The 20,612-nt window shown below is 43.0% G+C and overlaps 2 protein-coding genes across 7 annotated transcripts in view; one reads left to right on the plus strand and one right to left on the minus strand.

Moving 5' to 3' along the window:
* Pde7b (phosphodiesterase 7B) overlaps positions 1-20,612 on the minus strand; it is a gene marked incomplete at its 5' end in the record, with an annotated part of 314,454 nt that overhangs the window by 149,449 nt on the left and 144,393 nt on the right.
* LOC134484963 (uncharacterized) overlaps positions 1-20,612 on the plus strand; it is a 65,679-nt gene that overhangs the window by 2,685 nt on the left and 42,382 nt on the right. For 2 of the 5 annotated variants that reach the window (XR_015649104.1, XR_015649097.1), the window contains exon 2: positions 7,038-7,157. Coding sequence is in view for 1 of the 5 variants with exons in the window: in XM_087604782.1 (XP_087460908.1) it covers positions 12,792-12,966 (175 nt within the window). In the remaining 4 variants the exon portion in view is untranslated. Of the gene's footprint in view, positions 1-7,037; positions 7,158-11,239; positions 12,967-20,612 lie in introns of those variants that run through there. The other 3 variants (XM_087604782.1, XR_015649107.1, XR_015649095.1) reach the window with 3 other exon arrangements.

Raw genomic sequence — 20,612 nt, forward strand, 5'->3', positions numbered from 1 at the left:
CGCCTAAGGTTCCTCACTGCTGAGAAACCGTCTCTGGACTCCTTCCTTCCTTAGAGATACAGTGCATTTTCCTCTTCTCTCTCAGGCACTGAATTCACAGCACTTAATTAATCCCAGGCTACAGCTGGGACGACAGCGGGAGTGGGAAAGCCATCGAGGAGGCTTGAGCCTTCGCCTTCCCTCCTCTTCCTCTTGTTTTGTTTGCTGCGAGCTTGCTTTCTTTCTTTCTTTCTTTCTTTCTTTCTTTCTTTCTTTCTTTCTTTCTTTCTTTCTTTCTTTCTTTCTTTCTTTCTTTCTTTCTTTCTTTCTTTCTTTCTTTTCTGCTTGTCAAGTTTGTCAAGTGGCTTAGCCTTGAAAGACTTCAGGCAAAGACTTGGGGCTCCGCTTTGCGTGACTGTCTGAGGGGGGTCCTTCACAGGCTAGTTATCTATCTGGAAATGTCAGGTGAGGGGTCAACAGGACGCCTAGAAGCTTCCCAGACTCTGGTCCTTCAAATCCCAAGGAGTTTTCAGCAAAACCGGGAAGTCGAGCTCTGGAGTTCGTCTCCAGCTGCGTCTCTCTGGAGGGCCCGGTTGGGGGCCTGCCTTGTCGGCCCACAGGACTGCACAGAATGGGGGTGGCTTGATCCTAAGGACCACAGTTCAAACACTCTCCTTCCTCCTTCCAGATCCCACCCACTTTACTGTCAAAGTTCTCTGCAAACTAACCGGGTTTTGGTCCATTAGTCAAATCCCTTTGTAACCTCAGCTGCCCTTCAAGTTGGAAGGAAATAACATTGAATCACATTCCAAAGCTGACTGGAAAGAAGTGGATTCGGGAAGTGTCAAAGTCCTTATGCATATGCACAGGGTGTCTGTTTAGCTTGGACACATGGCTCGGGATGGTTAAAAACCCATTTTCAAAGGGTAGCCATCATTTTAAAGGGTGTTGGTAGGGGGGGCATAAATGGCCTGAAAAAGAAAGCGTGGATGATTCTTTTCAAAGAGACCACACTGTGGGCTTAATATCTGGGCCACTGACTACTGTGTCCCCACCCCTGAGTGGAGAATTGAGGACAACTGTGGGCCAGGCCTCTTGTTTCCTGAGGTTCAGAGATGAAGGCGCTGACCCTGGAAGTCAGAGCCAACACAGCAACAGAAATGCCCCCTGTCGCTTATGTGAAAGGCCCTGGACATAAACGAAAGTGGGGTGGTATTATGCGTGGCGTTTTTGCCAGCAAATTGGGTTTGTAGGAACAATTTGAACTTGCAGTTCACTTAGAAAGGCCGGGTTTTTCTTGAAAGACGTTGTAACAACCCTGCCTTCCTCCGAGCTCAGTGTCTCTGTGCTGCAAAGGCCTTTGTTTTGCTTGGCTCTTTAGTTTTGCTGATGTACAAGCTCCTGCTCTCCATTCCTACGGCTGGTTGATCACACGGTCCTTTGATGTTTCTTTAGGGGAGCATGGAGGAGATTTGGGGGCAAGGAGAAAGACCATTGCAGGCTGTTTTATCCTCACAGGGACACCCTCCTCGCTTTATTCTGTTTTTGAAGTTGAAAGCAGTAGAGCTCACCTCAACTATTTGTTGTTGGTGTTCTTCTAAAGCTACGGTTAATAAGTCTGGTTTTCCATAATGAATTAAGTAATTTTTTCCCTCTCTTTTCTTATGGATGAAAAAGTATACTGTGAACTTGCTTTTCTAGTAGATGAAAAAAAGGTCAATACCTCTATCCATCCATCTATCTATCTATCTATCATCTATCTATGAATGACTATTTTGAGAATTTTATTATTAAAATATTGCAGCTTTTTTTCATAACAACTACATATTCATACAACCCAATAGGCAAAAGTCGGTGATGCACTATATCTGAAAGATGTCTTTCTTTAACTCCCTCTGTTGAGATAAAAGGATTTATAAAGCAATTGGATGTGTCTGCAGTTTGACAGCCCTTCCAAAGCACATCTCGATGGCTGTCGCACCCCACACCATACTTCCTGAATAATGTCTTAAACTCACTCCTCAGTCGCAAACTTCCCTGACTTAGGAACTGAAGGGTTTCCTAAGTGTTTGACTATTTTTATTTTTGCTTGGTTATTTTGCAAGAGTACTTAGCATCAGGATATCCTGACCCTTGAAACAAAGGGGTTAAGAACAAAGAAAACAAATATATGATATGATATATCTCAGATGCTAATGGATTAAGAACACAGACCTTCCTTGTAGGTTTCTACAAGATGATTTTTTTAAAAGACAGGAATATACATTTCTACTGTATCTCCTATACTGTTCCAAACATTTCCTTGTAAAAACATCCCAGAGACGTTACAGAACGTTGGGTTCTTGAATATGAATGAATGAGATGAGCTAAGGCCAAACAAACATCACTTCTAATTTTCATCCCTAAAGGGGACCTACTTCATTTGAAGGTCTATGTGTTGAGAATGTTTTCTTAATTAAAAAAAAAATTCCCCCAGTATGGGATTATGTTCATCCCAGAGCAGAAGTGCAAGAATACCACAAGAAAGGTCATTCTCAGGGTATTTTTGGCTCACACAGAGACAGGAAGTACAGGAAATCTTGCGAGAAAGCTTGGCTCAGGAGACTTTTGGCTCAAGAGCAGCCCAGGAGACCAGGTCCGGACTGATGAGGTGTTTGCTCTTACAGACTAAAAGCTCGAAGCCACAGCGTTCCTCTGAAAGGTGGCTTTGTCACATTTTGTAACCAATCTCAGGCCGAGATGTCCCTTAGGAGAACGTGCCTATGACTTGTGATTTCCTTCACTCCGTGACCGTCATTCACTTTGAGATATAATGGGAGCCGGAAGTCTGGGCCACCTGGCTTGGGAAGACACATGAGGTGTCCTGTACTCGAGAGACCCGTGAAGCGAAGCCTCATATGTTGGGGAATTCTTACAAACGTTGCTATCAGGAATTAATGTGCTATGGTCAGAAGGTTTCAACATGCACTAGCTCTGAGATAGTCTTCTATTCCAGTAAAAGAGAAACAGGATTCTGTGTGTGTGTGTGTGTGTGTGTGTGTGTGTGTGTGTGTGTGTGTGTGTGAAGTGCGATGTGAACTCTGAAAATTCAGCCAGACTCTTCCAGCACCGGGAGACTGGCTCGGTGGGTAAAGTCCTTCTGGGTAAAGACAAGGATGCATGGCTCTCCACTGCCCATGGAAAAGCTGCCTATGGAAGCCTGCATGTGTAACCTCAGCTGGAGCAGAGGCGGGCAGACCTCGGGCCAACCAATCTAGTCAGTAAGGTGAGCTACAGGCTTAGTGAGAAAGCCCCTCTCAAAACCAAAACCAAAATCAAACCAAAACACAAGGTAGAAAAGGGATAGAGGAAGACATCTGATATGGACTTCTGACCTGCACATGCATAGGTATTTACACATCTACACACATGCATGCATACACATACACACATGCACACACCTCCACACATGTATGCACACATATACACATATGACCTACACATCTACACACATGAACGCACACATATATACACATGTACTCACACATCTACACACATATATACATATGCATGCACACATACACACATATACACACATGCATGCACACATATACACACGTGTGCACACATATACATATACAGGCAAAGAAAAAAACATAGAAGGAAGGAGGAAGGAGGAAGCAAAAAAGAGCTTATTCCAAAGGGAATTGAATTTGATTTTTAAAACTGCTGTATGGTTGCAGCTTACGTTAAGGAAAGAAATCGATAACCCCAGTAGTAAATATACTTATTTGATCCTTGAATTAAATCGAAGAACTAGCAGTTCATGTTCTAAGGGTTGTGAGAATATTGTGTAGACTCTGTGCTCTATTGTATATTACATTACATATAATTTTAAAAATAGAAATCAACCATTTGAACATATCTAATATTCTAAAGAATATCTTTTTACTATGCAAACTTAGAAACACATTGGTAGCCATTTTCTTTTCTTTTCTATGGATTCCATTAGCAGATCTTTCACCTTAGTGAAGATCTCACTGAGGTGATTCTGAAAGAAGTTTAAGCTCTTATTGTTCTCCATCATTCATTATCTTCTATGTCATCATTCACACGGTTTTCTTCATCAATTCAACTCAAATATACTCTCTCTGACCCCTGCCTCCAGCCTTTTGGCCTCTCTGTTTTCACAACTGCAATTCAAATGCAATCTCGAATGAACAAGGATGGAAACGCAGGTCTTTTAGCTTTGTTTAATGCAGCCCAAGTAGAAGAAGCTCAAACAATTTACAGTGTCCTTCAAGAGAAATAGAAATGTAATAACTCTGGCCTTAGCTAATCTCAAGGAACAATGCCAGTAAGTAAGGAAAGGAGTCCGCTAGAGACCGACCATACAAGGCAGCGTGGATGTCCATTGTCACATGGACAGAGAGGAGAGCGGTGGGGTGAGAGGAGGATCGGGAAGTAGGAGGGGTTCAGCTGACAGATTTGGAGTTTGATTTCATAGCAGGCACCTACACTCTTCTCATGTATCCAGTCTGCAGTCATACAGCAGAAAGGGAGAGCTACACTGCCCCCTGGATCACTGGGTCTTGTCTCAGGAACTGGGAACAGCCGGACTCTGCTGCTAAGATCCTGCTAGAAGGGGATAGCAGGGTTATAGCACTTGACAGCCCCCTCACGACTTGTAGGTATCTTAGGAAATGCTAAGTTTACTGTCTAGGACACATTTTCAACAGCAAATGAGCCTACACTAGAGTAAGGGCGGAAGCTAAAGCAGCAAGAAGACTTGTACTTCCTCCCTGTCTCTTCCCCACTGCTGCTGCCACAATGGCCTTCTCTTCCAACCAGGACCAGCTCTCAGGCCTGAGACCTAGGCCCTCCATGACTGTAGCCTTTTCAGGATATTTGATTCTGAAAACCCGTAAGTGGTGGGAGAAGACACTTGTCATAATTTTATATTTGAGTCTCTACTAAAAACAGACAAACAAACGAACGAACAAAAAAACCAAGACCAAACCAGGAAGTACAACAACGAGATCGCTGTAAAGTGCCTCTGGGGTCACTTATCTAAGGGTTACAAAAGCTGGCTTTCAGACTGTGCTCACCATTAAGTCTGACCCTTGACTTAACGTCTTATCTGCAAGTGGGTGAGAGAACAGTAAACACCTTAACCATCACAGAGTGATCTTTTAAGAATTTAAAACAGCTTAAAGACAGAAATGTGCTGTAAAATTTAATGTTATTATTTTAAAAGCTTAAGACGTTATCCTTGGCTGGGTGTGGGGTTCACATCTGTCATCTTGGCATTTGGGAAGCTGAGGCAAGGGAATCACACTTTTGAGGCCAGTGTTGAGACAACGACAAAATAACAAAGAAACAATGTCGCCAATTTAGGTTCAAATTTTGACTATATTTTTAAAATGATCTATCTAGAAAGCTAAAAAGCCTAACCTGTTTATCCTTAAAATTGGTCCCTTGGCAAGTTCATCCTTTTTCACGAGAGTACAGAAGTCCAAAAAAACAAAGACAGAGCAATGAACAGATATTATTGGGGTGTGGCCCATAGGGGAAAAAGTAAGGGATCGAAATGTAGAAGCCTGCATCAAGTGGAAAATGGCCGTTGTGCTCATTGGATAGGCAAGGACAGTGTGTGTAGACGGAAGTGGGTCAGTAGGCTAAACATCCTTCCTACGTGTAACACCCTTGAACCATGCATAGATGTTCAGCCTGTGTGATCATTGTGTGTTATCTACTGCTGTCTCTTCTGTCTAGATCCTCTTCACGGGGAACTGCTGTGTGTCTGCAGTGACTAACAGGTGCATTCGATGTTCGTGAGTTGTGTAGCTTTGGGATCTATGCCCTTAACTGAGCATGTGTCTCCAGGCTGCCCACTGTCCCATCTCCCCAGACAAACTTATAAGAAGCCCAGGTTGTATTTGTCTGGGGTCTTTCTTCCTCAAGCAGTTTTAGAATCTCAATGACTCCTAATGGCTTTACGTTTAATCTGTCGCAAAGCCAAGATAATGTTTTTTAAATCTGAAATAGGTTTCTACCCTTTTGTTTTTGTATAAGTAAGATACATGGCTCCTGAATGCTGTGAAGAATTAGGTTGGGTTTAGAAGATCTTGAGGAGAGTGGAGGGGAATATTATCCTCAAAGTACTTCTGGAAAACGACAAGGCAAAGGGCTTTCCTTTTTAAATGATAAAACAAACAAAGCCACTAGGAAGGTGTGGAAAAATTTATGGTACAAATAACACAACAAAAGAAATAGAAAAATAACAGAGACAGATTTCTAACAGGACCCATCTCTGCCTTTGATGTTCCTTTGTGCGTATTGAGTTCAAAGTCAGCTTGGAAGAAGGAAATTTCAACCAGTTCATGCTTGGGGAGTACAGTCCTCCTGCTTCCCAAGACTCCTTGTTTTCTCTTCTTGCCTTTATCTACTAACTCCTAGTTACGATCTACAGTGATTTCTATACCCAAAGAGGGTGTCTGATGACATTCTGGAGCAATGTTTCTCAAATGTTAATATATGTATGGATAGCCAAAGAATCCTTCAACATGAACTTGTGTTCAAGTCCGTGTATGAGTGTGCACCCCTGTGTGTATGCAAGTGTGTGTGTGTGTGTGTGTGTGTGTGTGTGCATGTGTGTGTGTGCATGTGTGTGCATGTGTGGAGGCTAGATGAGGACTTCCAATGTTTCGATTCACCACTGTTTACTTCTTTGAGATAGAGGTTCTTACTCAATCTATATCAAGGCTGGCTGGCTAGCAAGCCCGGGTATCTTATCTCTACCTCCCTTCATACCGAAATTGCGTGACTGGACATGACCACACACAGCTGTATTTGTGAGGGCTGGAGACAATGTCCGGGTCCTCATGCGTTTGTGGCAAGTGCCCTTACCCATCGTCTCCCTCCAGTCCTAACACGCAGGTTCTCATCTGGAAGGTCCAAGTAAGGCTATGAAACTCTACACCTTCAAAGTTTTTCTTGACTATGACAAGGGTGTTGGTCTGTTACCGTATTCTGAGTAAAAGGCTAGAGGATTACCATGTGTCTGTCTGTCTGATTAGGACTCGACCGTTGAGCAGTCACTGGAAACCATGAACACAAGAACCAGAGCCATATCCAGAGACGTTCAAGGCCTCAAACCACAGCTTGGCTTCTCCTCTCACCAAGACCAGTCCTTTCATGTGAGTTATTAAAGATTTACACCAAGTGGTCTTTGGATAAAGCCTTATAATCTTGCCTATTGTAATATCCCGAGCATGGATGGATGGTGACCATATGATTCCACAGAGAAATGGAGAAAGAAAGGAGAGCAGGCATTCATGGTGTTAGAGCCAGTGGCCAATGGCGCTGCTGACTCAGAAAAAAAATGTTCCGACTGCTGGTTCTCATTCCGCCTTGGGAAAACACCACACAAGGCACAAAAGATAAGTAAAATAAACTCGAGACTACAGGCTGCACTTTTTAACAGGTATGGGCTGGGATTCCTGCAGCCCCAGCTGTGGTATTTATGGGCACGCAGTGCCAGGAGCCAGAGGCACGTGAAATCAGCTGAGAGACAAGCATAATCAGGAACAGGAGGCTAGAATACCACCACATTTATATGATTAAAAATTTGTATAGTTAACTCAACAAGAACGCTCAGGATAAATGAAAGCATCTGTCAGGAGTCGCAAACATGGCTTTGCTGTGTTGTTTTCCATTGTCTTCCTCCGACCCCCTTCTCCCCCCCCCCCGCCCCAAGCCTGAGAGCTTCATTCTGGTAACAAACACCTATATTTGCTGTCACCCAAGAAGAGAGACTACAATCAAGGAAGAGAAGGCTGAGAGATATTAGATTCCCAGTAAATGCTTGACGTGTTTGGTATTTTACATGGTTCTGGATGTCGTTGTGGGTTGAAAACAGAAGGCGAAAACAGAGGGGATGATGTCAGTCAGTCCCAAGCAGTCCAGTGTGTGTGATAAAGAGAAGTGATCTTATCAGGCCTTTCATTTGTCTAGTGTGTAGTATTGCTACAAAAATCATAGCAACACACTTACTGAGAGAGTCCCACACTCTAAGGCAAAGAATGTCTAAGTCATTCTTGCTAACTTCCTACCCTGCCTTCCCTTTCAAATTCTAGTGATATTTTATTCCTCGATATAAAATGACTGGGATCTTTTGGTCTCTAATATATGGTGCTAACTGGTCCTGGTGTATTTTATTACTTTGGTTTCTAGGCTTAAGTGCTCTTTGTCCTGTGCTATCCTTCCAGTATCCTTTTATGTCCTCTAAAGCTTCATATCCCTGACCTCTGAACTTGCCGTGAGCATGGCCTTTGATGTGCATATGTTCATAGACCTGTTGTTCTTACATTTTCATGTCTCAACTAGAGTGCCAGGGCTCAACCTCAGGACCCTAAGTCTAAGCTTCCATTCGATTTCATTGACTTCTTATTTATTTTAAGGTAGGATGTTGCTATGTTGTCCTGGTAACCTCCGTGCCCCAGGCTGTGAAAGAGTGGGGGGTTTCAGATGTTGTAGTGACCTACGACAGTACGCCTGCCTATCGATGCCTTTGCAGTGCTCAGTATCTGCTCCACTCTCCCCACTTTCAAACTCCAAGGAGGCGACTGAATGTACTTCTACTGCGCTGTGGTGTTCGAGCCTTGCAACAGCCACTAAAAACTGTCTGTGGAGTCTTGTTTATCTTTATGAGTGGATGCATTGTGGATCGGAAACACCTTATAATCATGCCACTTTCAAATTGTGACATAAACATGATGGCAACTATTCTCATTATTTTGATGCGAAGAGAATCATTCCTTATGAAACTGTCTGAATTCTTTTGTGGGACATTGAATGATTTCAAAAATAGCATCCTATTCATTCGGTCTTACAGACTCACTCAAACTTACATCAAATACAGAAAATTTCTATGGGAACCGTAATGTTGTCCAAACATGCCAGAGGCATTCTGATATTGGTTGTGAAGAATAGAAAGATGAACTCTTAGCATATCTCCATCCTAACTTCCAGACCTGTTGATGTGTTAGTTGTATGGTAGAGGGAGGTCAAGGTAGAAGCATGCATTGTAACAGAGTCCTAGACCATCCTGAACTCTGGACATGCCCAGGATAGTGACAGAGCTTTCCATGTGAACAATAGTGGTGGGAAGAATTAGAGAGATGGACTGTGAGAAATGTTCCCCAGTCAGTGTGGGCTCCCGAGTGGAAAGTGCCTATGGCCAAGGTTGCAGACTGCCTCTAAAAGATGGAAAAGACCAGAAAATGGATTCACCATTGGAGTCCCCAGAATGGCACTCGGACTTGTAGAGAACTTGGGTTTTAGATCTCAGATCACTAGAGCCATGAGAAAATAAATCTGAAGTATTTTAAGCCTATAAGTTGTGATTTGTTACAATGGCAAGAGGAGATTAATATGTTATTACAGTCACCGTGTTCATTGTTAGGAAAGACTTGGCCATGTGTCCAATGCGGAGAAAACTAGTATTTTCCTAATGGAATCTCAGAATTAACTCCTGTCTATTTAAACCAAGAGGGACATCTGATTAATTTCGTTTAACGGTAAACATAACTTCATTTGCCTTTGGGGCCCTGTCCTGAATTCCGCATTAGTCCAGAGGAACTGTTTATTGGCTTACACTGTGCAATGTGAGATCCTTACCTCAGTCAGTTTCTCAGCTCATGTGATGATTGCACTGCCTCATGCTTCAGTGTTCAGCCCACTCTTCCTGACTTTCTCTTTAAGGAGATGGTCTCATGTAGTCTAGGGTGGGCTGACATAGTCCAGGATGAGTTTGAACTTCCGTTTTCCCTGCCATTGTGTTGTGAGTGTGAGGACTAAAGGTGTTTGCCATCAGGTCTGGATTTCATGGTCCGGGGATTGAACAAAGGGCCTTTTTGCATAATAGACACACATTCTACAGTGAACTTACATCCCGGCCCTCATCACTAAACCTATTTTTTTTTAAATGAATTTAGCAGAGAGAAGGAACTATAGTACCACATACAAATGTGTCCTAATTAGTTTTATTGATGATGATTATAACCAACTTTTTCATTATAATTTTATCCTAAGCTTTACAACTAAAAAAAAAGATTATGTCTGCAGGAAGGCAGATTTAGACAATTTTGTGTTTGTTAATTTTTTTAATTGGTAGAGGTTTTAAAGCTGAACTCCAGTGACTTTTTAAAACTTTGAAATCATTCGGATTCCATTTGTTAAGCGAGTTGATACTGTTGATACTGTTCCTTAAGCGAGTTGATACAGTTCCTTAAGCGAGTTGATACTGTTTCCTAGCAAGCTAGTGGCTAAGGAGGAGCTCTCACTCAAACAGCAAAGGAGTCACAGAATGCCGCAGTTTTAAGGGACTTTAGAAATACAGAATTATCTCCATGTGATCATGCAACGGGCAGTGTGGGGTTGCTACACCAAAATACCACAGGTTGGATGGCTTAAAGAACAGAAATTGATTTCTCACATTCTAGCAGCTTCAAAGTTCAGCATCAGTTGCCAGAAGGGCCTGGCTCTGGCAAGGACACGCTCTGGCTTGCAGAAGGATGCCTTTCTTATGTGTCCTTAGGTGACAGAGAAAAAGAGACAGCAAGCATTATGACTCTTTGAAGAAACTATCTCAAAATGGAGGGGAGCTCAGGTAGTCAGCGTCTTGCTGTGTACTTCTTTATCTCGGAATCTTCCTGTCTTAATGTCCCACTGACACATTAGCACTTGTTTTTGTTTCTTGGGACAGGGTCTCATTTGACCTCGACTTGCTTGGGACTTAACGGTTTAGCCAAGAACTATGGTCTTGTATCTCATCCTTTCACTTCCACCCTCCAGGCACCAGAATTACAGACATGGGGCACCTTATCTGGTTTACATCAGCACCTTCCTTTTAAAGTTACGTGTGCATGTGCGTGTGCACTTGTGCGAGCGTGTGTGTGTGTGTGTGTGTGTGTGTGTGTGTGTGCGCGCGCGCACGCATGTGCATAGAAATGGAGCTCAGAGAACAACTTGCTGGAGTTGGTTCTCTCCTTCATTTTCATGGGACTTGGCCATCCAACTGAGGTTGACAGGCTCAGTGACAAGTGCCTTTGGTCACTGAGTCATCTCCAGCACTTTCTTGTTGAAGGTAACGGCAAGTTGACCTTATTCTTATGACAGTGTACGTGATACTGATTGCCATGGTTGTGTCCTGGAACTATGAGACTGCTGACAGATCTTCAGGGCAGTTTTTTTTTTCTTTTTTCTTTTTTTTTAATGGCGGGTAAATTTGGTCTGAAGACAGAGAACGGTGATATGGAATTGATGAACTGAGCTTATGAATCTTTTCTTGGAGCCAGTGACCAAAGCTGCAAACCATTTCCCAGTGCCAGCTGTGTCTGTTTGCTAACCAGCTTGACCAGAAATGGAGGGAAAAGAGCCACAAGTGTTTCCAAGCGTTAAGGAAATGCCTTGGGTCATTCTTTGCGTGGAGCACAGTCCATGGCCAATCAGACCTGGCTGGCAGCTGATGTGGGTTCTGCAGAAGTGTGTGTGTGCAGAAAAGCAGCTGGGAACAGTGGGTCAGGTATCTGCTAGTCCCTGGGCAGCTGGTTACTTATTTCTACACATGAACTTGTCAAATAGAAACCTATAAAGTCCTCATCACTCTTGTCTGGCACCTTCTTTCCAAAGGTGTTGCAGAATATTCAAGTACGTTTTATCGTTACCTTCTTACATTTGGGGAGAGCAGGTATGCTGATCCCTGAGACCAGCCAAAGAGCACACCCTCCCCCCAGTGGTCTAGATTACAGTGTTCTCTGAATTAGTGCTGTTGAGTTTGTGGGAGAAGTACGGAGAGAGTTCTGTGTGGGACAGCCACAGCATTTTTGAGAAACCTCAGAAGGGATACTTGGTGTTGCAAAATCAAGTACTCCCTTTGACCTCAGCCATAGTTTGGTTTTCTTTATATTATTGAAGGGTTAGAACTTTTCCCCCCATTAACATGGTCGGTAAAGTCACGTTTTCCCTGAAGAGTTCAAACGTGCGAAATAAGATCTTGCTTACAGAATCAGCTCCAGGCTTCCTTTGGAATTTAGCCTGCTGCTGCGTCTCTCTTATTTCTAACCTGTTGGTCAAATACCCCACTTCTGTGTACTTTCTTAAGTCGGCCCTTCCAGGGGGCTTTTTCTAGGCGTCTTCTGAAGACCGTTTTCAGCAGCAAAACCAAGTGTAATGCAGTAATACTAGGGCAGTGGAGAAGCTTGGTTCATAGGGTCATTAAGAATATTAAATGAAGGCATGGAAAGTGCATGGATAGTATAAAGCCAAGCAGTCAAAAATTTCCATCTTATCTCTTCCAGATCACCACTCTCTCCTCCATAAGCACCAAAGCTCCAGCCCCGGGCACCAGCAGCTGTGAGACTCTCACTGTGTAAAGGGAGAAAGGCGCGGGGGGGGGGGGTGCAAAGGGAAACAAGGGAAGGATGTGGATTGGCTGCAGTATGGAGTAAAAAGAAGATGAAGATAAAAGAGGAAAGCAACAAAGAGGCTCGAGACTGGGAACGTAGTTCCTTGGTTGTCTAACATTCACAAGGTCCTGGGTTTGATGCCCAGCACACTCATACCCCTAGAATGTGGCAAGTAGAGATGGAAGGATTAGGAAATTAACGTCATTCTTGGCTACATGGTGAGCCCAAGACTGTCCTGATCTCTGAGAAAAAAAAGTGCAGAATTTCACTAGTCATGACCCCCCCGCCCCCAGTGCTTCATTTGGTGTGTGTGTGTGTGTGTGTGTGTGTGTGTGTGTGTGTGTGTGTGACTTTGTGCAATAAATGTGTGGATGGTCATGTGGAAGTCAGAAGACAACACCAGATATCCTTCAAGCACTTCCTTTTGAATTTTTGAGACAGTTCCTCACTGGCCTGGAACTCTCTAAGTACGCTAAGCTAGTTGAGCAGAAAGTTCCAGGGATTTGCTTGCCGGTCCTGCTCAGATCTCAGATTGCAGGTGAGTACAGCCATATCCATTTCTAAAGACAGCTTTCGGGGATGAGTCTCAGGTCTGGTACTTTCCAGGGAAAACGCTGTACTGACTGCTTCCCCTCAGAACAAGAGTGTCTGAGACCTTGATAACTTTAGGCCCTCTTCTTCACGATTGGTTCACTGCCAACTCTTTCCTTCGTGGTCTAGCTTTTAACACATGTTTCTGGTCACATGAATCTCTCCTCAGGTCCAGTTCTATAAACCAAGGGCTAAAATGTTATTTTTTAATTTTTTGCTGGATTCTAAATCGCCACGAACAGTGAAAGCTGAGCTAATTTCTCCCTAAATCTATTAGGGCATAATTATTCCAAGAGGGCTATTGTTTAGAAATGTACTATTTCCTAGATCTCCACAAAGTACGCCTCACTAAATTGTTATGAGGAGGCGTGGTCTGCTATGAGCCAGCCCCTTAAGGCTACTCCTGAAGCACTCTGGGAAACTCTCCTTTTTCAGGCCCAATAACATCGTTGAGGGCATTAAAGTAACAATTTCATAAATAAGTTTTTTTTGTAACCTGAACAAAAAAGTAAAACAAATGTAAAAATCTCTCTCTGCTTAAAAATCTCTCTCTGTTTCTCTCTCCCGTTTTGCTTTCCCTTCTCTTCCTTCCTCTTCTACCTCCTCTTCTTCCTGCTCCACTTATGCTTTGGGATAGTTCCTATAATGAGAGAACTCAGAAGTCTCTTATAATGGTTTTGGCTGATTTAGATACTAAAGAATATTGGAGAACCTTATAGTACTGGAAGAGAACAAAGAACAGCCTCCCTCTTGTCAGAGAGCAAGATGGAGAAGAAAAGGACAGAGGAGAACTATACTGTGGCACCACTCCAAACTATGTCTTCAACTGCTCTGTTCAAGAGCAGGGACAAGCATTGTGAAGGTGTGTGTGTGTGTGTGTGTGTGTGTGTGTGTGTGTGTGTGTGTGTCTGTGTGTCTGTGTGTGTGTCTGTGTGTGTGTGTTTGACTGTTGACATATTTGGGGTCACAGTTACATCAAAGACTTAAAAAGAATGGTCTTAAGCCACTGACTTCTCTTTAAGGTTCTTTTCAGCTCAGAGGGACAAGATTCAAGTTTGGGGTCATGAGATGTCTATGAGCTTGCCAGCACAGGGAGTACACTGCTTTCCAGACAGTGTCCCAGGTCCTGCCCTGAGAGATAAATCTGTCTTCAGTTCCAATGCTAAGATGGCCATCATCGAGAGCCAGTTATTGTCTGGGTGTGGTGAATACCTCTTTGATTACCGGTCAGTGGCCTCAGTGGGCCTCTTAAACACAACTCCTAATTTGCAAAGCAGGCAGGATCTCGTGGTAGCCTGACAGAAGCTTAGCAAGGTATAGTACTAACAAAGAGCTAATTAGAAACAAACCCAACCAAGCAAACTGTTTCAGAGTGCTCGGGGGAGGAGCAAAAATGAGAAGGGAAAGGTCCTACCGTTAGAGCTCCATTTCTTTGAAAACCAAAGTCAGGCTCAGTGATCATTGAGCAGGGGCTCAGTGATCAAAAGAGAAGGTGTCCTGAGATGAAGTCCCAGCAGACAATACTGGACTCTGTGGATCATAGACTGACTTCATAGTCATCCCAAGTATGGCTGTGACAATGGTCTACTAGACTTCCTGAGTGCTTTCAGGAGAAGAGTGGAGAGATTTATGGTTTGCATAGGACCACCCTGGTTGCTCTGGGGAGACTGGATTATACAGGAACCAGAGAAGAAGCAGAAATTATCCAAGGGAGCAATAAAGTTCAAAGCAGAAAAAAAAATGATGGCTTAGCTCTCAGGTAGTAGTGACAAGACTGGTGGGAAAATAAATAGTTTTGGAAAATATTCTGGAGGTAGGTCTCTTAGATCGTCCTGGAAGGTGAGCCCGTGAGGGCAAAGGAATGTATGTGGACCTACTTATGCCTTTTGGTTGCATGGTTTAAGTTTGGGATGACTTTCAGATATCTAAGTGTGTGTCAAGTAGGTAGTCTGAGTAAGGAACACAAAACAAAAGCAAATCCTTAGATTCATTAGGGAATGATTGTACAATACAGTGCTTTAAAAAGAAGAAACAAAACACTTTGCTAAGTCAGTCCAATCCCCCAGCACAAGTGAACACTTGAGAAGTAGGCACTGTAAATGCTAAGGATAAAGGGATGGGGAAGACAAAGTCTGTGTTGGTTGTTGTTATTGTTGTTGGTCTTTTTTGTTTTGTTTTGTTTTGTTTTTTGGTCAACTTGACATAGTTAGGATCACTGGGAAGAAAAACCCTCAGCTGAGAAAATGTCTCCATCAGATTGGCCTATAGGCAAGTCTGAGGGGTGTTTTCTTGTCAAATGACTGATGTGGGAGGGCCCAGCACTCTATGGACGGCCACATGGTTGGGAAGACAGTCCTGAAGGGAGCACCAGAGCTAGCCAAATGTGAGCTGGAGAGCACACCAGTGAGTACTTTTCCTCCATGGCCTCTGTTTCAATTCCTGCCTTGGCTTTCCTGAGTGATCACCTACTTACGAGGAACTGTGAGTCAAGTGAAACCTTCCCTTACTCTTGTTGCTTTGCTTGTGATGTTCATCACAGCCACGGAGAAGCAAAGGAAGGCAAACCCTTTCTACTCAGAGGAATACTCACAGAGGGACAGGCAGACCATGAGGCTGACATATAGATTAAGAAATATAAAAAAAGTACTGAGGGTTGTCAGGGAGAGCACAGATGAGTGGTAACCTCAATGACAATCATTGGATCAGCCTGATGATCTTGTCCTTGATATGGGTGCTTATTAGATTAGAGACCATCTGAAGAAGGTGTGGATGATGAAAAAGTACTATAAGGATACAAAGCATGTATGGAAAGACTCTTTGATCTTCCAAAAGTCTACAGCTATCACAGGACTTGGCCTTCTCTTTTGGGAAGAGAGAGGCTAGAGCGTGATCAGCAATCTTTCTCTTCTGAGAGAGAGCATGGCAAGAGATCAAGGCCCTAGAGGATAGTTTTCAATACATTTAAGGGCTACTTAGTATTATGAGTTCTTCAATATATGAAGTGACTTATACGCATATGCAAACACCTAAAATCATAAGTATAGACATACCTAACAGGCTGGTGGAAACAACAATTTAAAAACTCTCGGTTCAAAATAAGACCTTTGATAAGATTATGTACATCATTATAAGTTTTAAGCTTTTCTTTTTGCTTCAATTCTACCAGCTCGGCTGAGAAGCTGAACAGAATGTCAAGCAGGATTCTGTAGAGGAGCGGTTCTCGACCTCTCGAATGCCGTGAGCCTTCAATACAGTTCCTCACATGGTAGTGACGCCCCCCCCCCCCCACCATAAAATTATTTTGTTGCTACTCCATGACTCTAATTTCACTACTGCTATGAATCGTAATGTAGATATTTGATATCCAGGATATCTGATTTGTGACCCCTTTGGGGTCTGACTCACAGGTTGAGAACCGCTGGCCCAGAGCTTTCTTCTTGATCCCATTGACTCAACATCAGTTCAAACAGTGACCTGTGTGCAAAATTCCCTCACCAGAGCTGCGGGAAGGAGGTGAGAGAGCATAGCACCTGGTTCTAGCAAAATGTTGGGGGGAAGGATGCCTTGATGTCCCATCCTCTCAATGAAGCCAAAGAGTGATGCCTCACTAGTCAGGACCTCTAACTAATGGCTAATGATGTAGAAACACACCCAACATGGTTATTGGCAAAGTAATGAAGTTCCACAGACCAGAAATTTCAAAATACACAAGGTGGGGATGTTGAAAAGTGTGCAGGTGACACGGGTATTCAGAAGGTCAAAATCAGCCTTTATAGCTATAATTCAACCACAGATGGTTTTCCATTTGTCTTCTTAGTTTTCAGCCCTGCTAATGAGTTCATTTCTTTGCTACTTAGTTTCATGACTTGAGAGTTGACCGAAAAATTCATTTTCAGGGAATTAGTGTCTTACATGAAGCAATGCAGCTCTTCTGAGGTACCCTGTAACTTACTGAGGAGAATTGGCTAAATTACCCTTATCAGTTCTGCTTAGTCAGGCCATTTGTACGCTGAGAATTATTTATCAACCTCAAAACTAGGTCGGTTTGAATAACAAAGCTTTGAATCCCTGTAACGCTTACTTTTAGGTTTACATTGTAAAGAATGTACTTTTTAATGTGCATGAGAACTCTGTGAATTTCATAAAAACAGATATTCTTTTTTTCTAAAAGTAGAGAGTGCCTGGGTGTTGTCTATGATATATTTCCTGGCTTAAGGGTGGAAGGAAAATCCAGGCATGTAAATGAAACATGACTGAATGCCACAAAAAAAAAAAAAAAAAAACAAAAAAACAACGGTGAGTTCACAGGCTAAACCCATGTTTAGATAGATGATCAATACAGCAGAACTACCACAATATCTCTATATAGGGATTTACACAAACACACACACACACACACACACACACACACACACAAACACGCACACACAAACACATGAGAGAGAGAGAGATCTTAAGAAACATTAGAACTTTGTTGTACTTTTGAAGCTGCATGTTTTTCCCCTCCTTCCTTCTTTTCTAACTCCCTTTCATTTCGTTTTAGATAGGGTCTCAGGCACCTAGGATTGCCTTGTACTGGCTATGTGGACACAGATGACCTTGAAATCCTTATCCTTCTGTCTATACCTCGAAAGTGCTATAGTTACAGACTTGTTCTACCATGCCCCGTTGTGTTTGTTTTAAAACAGGGCCTTGATATGCAACCCAGAATGGTCTTGGACTTAGCAGCAATCTTCCCCTCCCTATCCCCCAAGTGCTGGGCTTGCAGGTGTGTACCACTGTGCCTGGCCGAGCTTTGAATGGCCATGATTGAGTTTGGTAAGGATGCTTGCAGTACTGAAGGGCTACTTTCCTCTCTAGTGAGGTTAACCATCGTGCGCTCACTTTGCCTGGTGATATTTCCATACCTACTCAAGGGTACTTAGGAGAAGGAAACACAAGGTTGAATCTAAAAGGAAGACCACTCAGGTGTAGTTTTGTGTGAGCTTTCCGGGTGCTGAGCAGATCTCTGGGCTTGGGGATTCCTCCCTGATTCACGCAGGGGCTGGATCTGTTGACTCACCGTTTTTTCCTGCTAGCCATGCTGTCCTAGGATTTCTGTGGGAGTCAAATGGTTCATCCTAAGATGCATGGAAGGCCAGAGCCATAGGTTAGAAGACACCTGGGACTTATGAAATCCTCAATTACTCTTTAATACTGCTAAAATTTGTTCTGGCTGCTCTATCCACTGCTACCTTAGTCTGTAACTTCCCAGGGCTGTGAAATTAATGTCCAAAAAGGCGTGTTGAAATAGAACGCATTCAAGCCAATGATGCTTTTTTTTTTTTTTGAAAAAGGGCTTCGAGGTAGAAGCATTAGATTAAAAGAATGTAAATATTTTTGTTCTCAGAAAATACGCTAATTTGCTTCTTTTTTTTGCCATATTTAAGTGAGACTTTAATGGTAAAGTGAACCATTTCTAACTCATCCAAAGGTTTTACATGCTGGCCTGTAATGGCACTTCCCTTGTCTTTAGTATAACTTCGGTCAACAAATTCAAGTAGTTACACAGATAGAAAGACGTCTGGCAAGGCAGAGACTAAGGACGATGTGGTTACTCTTCAGGGCAACCTCAAAGAAGTCTGCTACATCTTAGCCCGTTAGCAGTAGTGGGAGCTGGGGAAAATATCCTAAGTGATTGTTTCTCTTTTCACTTCCACTTCCTTATTGTTTCTGAACTTGAGAAAAGAATATTGGGGTGGAATTTACTCTGCATAAAAATGTAATTCTAAAAATTATTTTAATGGCCGTGATAATTATAAATTATTTTACTTCCTGGGCCATTTGGATCGTTTAGGCAACTTGCTGTTACGTTAAATGGCTCTAGGATCCTTCGGGTGTTATTAAGTCTTCTACTGAAAACCTTGGCCGGTTTCCAGGTCACATGTACTGTTTTCAAGGTGATTGGCTATAGTAACCTGTCACGGAACTCCAGTCAGACCGCTTCAGTGGGGTACGTACTGAGAGGCAAGCCACATCTGCACAGTGCAGTGCTCATAAACAAGTAGACTGAACTAGTTTCCAATTATGTCTAGCTTAGAAGTCCCAAGTTGCTGTACGGAAGGGAACTTCTTTTAGAACGCTGAGAAGCCACTTTGCCTCCCCCCACCCTTCCCCCAGAATGCCTTTAGCTTATTTTTGCCTTCCTTGTTCTGTTCTGGATGAGTGAACTTGCCCAAGGCGTGCCAGTCCCACACTTCAATAAAAGGTATGGCATACTGTTGTGGCAAACCCAGGGGCCCTGAAGCAGAACTCAGGTGAAATTCTATCTCCTCTCTGTTGTGTGTCATTGGGCAGTAATTTTTCCTCCCAAGTCTTATTTCCTCAACTCAAAAATGAGAATGAAGAGAAATAGCCTTCCAAGTTATTATGAGAGAAGGGGAGGTGTGATGTCATGGTCTTATTTATTGAGCATCTATTATGTGCTAAGTATGCAGTTCCCACTCATAAATGAATCGTAGGTCCTATAGACATGGGTGCTTTTCACTCTTATCAGTTAACTTTATACAGCTGTCCTGCTGAACTCCCCATGTATCATTCAAGTGGCTTAGAAAGTAATGAGAAGGTAGAACGGAACCAGTCAGAGAATCTGCCAGACCCAGATACTGAATTAGACATTTTATATAGACTGCGTCATCTAATCATAACAATCTTTTGAAACAGGACCTGTTTCCCTTACTGCATAGGTTAGAAAAAGAAAAGCTCAGACACACGGTTGTACGTTTTTCAACATACCAGACAAAGGGGTGAGACGAACGGAACGGATTTAGTGTATCGGGGACTTAACTCTGCGAGAGGAAGTCGTATCCCTGATGTTAATAATTGGACTCATGTCTTTTGTTTGTAAGTAGGTCATTTATCATGCTTTCTTTAATAGAGTTAAAATAGTCACACGTAAATCGTCATTTTCCTAGCCATTTAAAACATGTATCTCAAATTAACTTTATTCTACGTAACACATTTCCCCATACCCTCTTAGGAGTTAAAACCAAATTGCCTTGCTTGGGCCACATACACATTTAGGCCATCTTTGCCGCAATACACACCAAGGCTGGCTTTGTGGGGGAGTGGGGGTGGAGGGCGATGGGGGTGGGGAAACGACAGACGACCGTTGTTTGGTTTAGAAAATTTTCCTTAGGTCATTTTGGACTATTTTCAGAAAACTGAAAATGCCAAAGACCTGGTTGACACCTTTCTTTTCAAAGAATTACACCAGGAATTGAAAGAATCTGGGAACCAAGAACGTGCATTTATCTGGTCACAGGAATAATTGTTTATATGAACGCGAGGGATGCAACCTCTGTCACCCTTTGTCAAGTCCGCGCAGTCGGCCCTCTCTTCTTCCTCTTGCTAACTTCATTTGTGCTATGTGGGCAATGTCACCACCTGTCTGTTATTTTCAATTTGACTGCTTATCCTTCGTGGGAAGAGTACCTGCAAAAGGTTCTTTTTGGGCTCTGCCTTTTCAAAGGAAGGTGCAAACGAGACGTGGCAAATTCATAACTCTATTCCCGTATTTAAAAACAATATCACTCGTGCATCGGTCTGCTCTGT

This window comes from Rattus norvegicus, chromosome 1, assembly GCF_021556685.1.
Source record: "Rattus norvegicus strain SHRSP/BbbUtx chromosome 1, alternate assembly SHRSP_T2T, whole genome shotgun sequence".
NCBI lineage: Eukaryota > Metazoa > Chordata > Mammalia > Rodentia > Muridae > Rattus > Rattus norvegicus.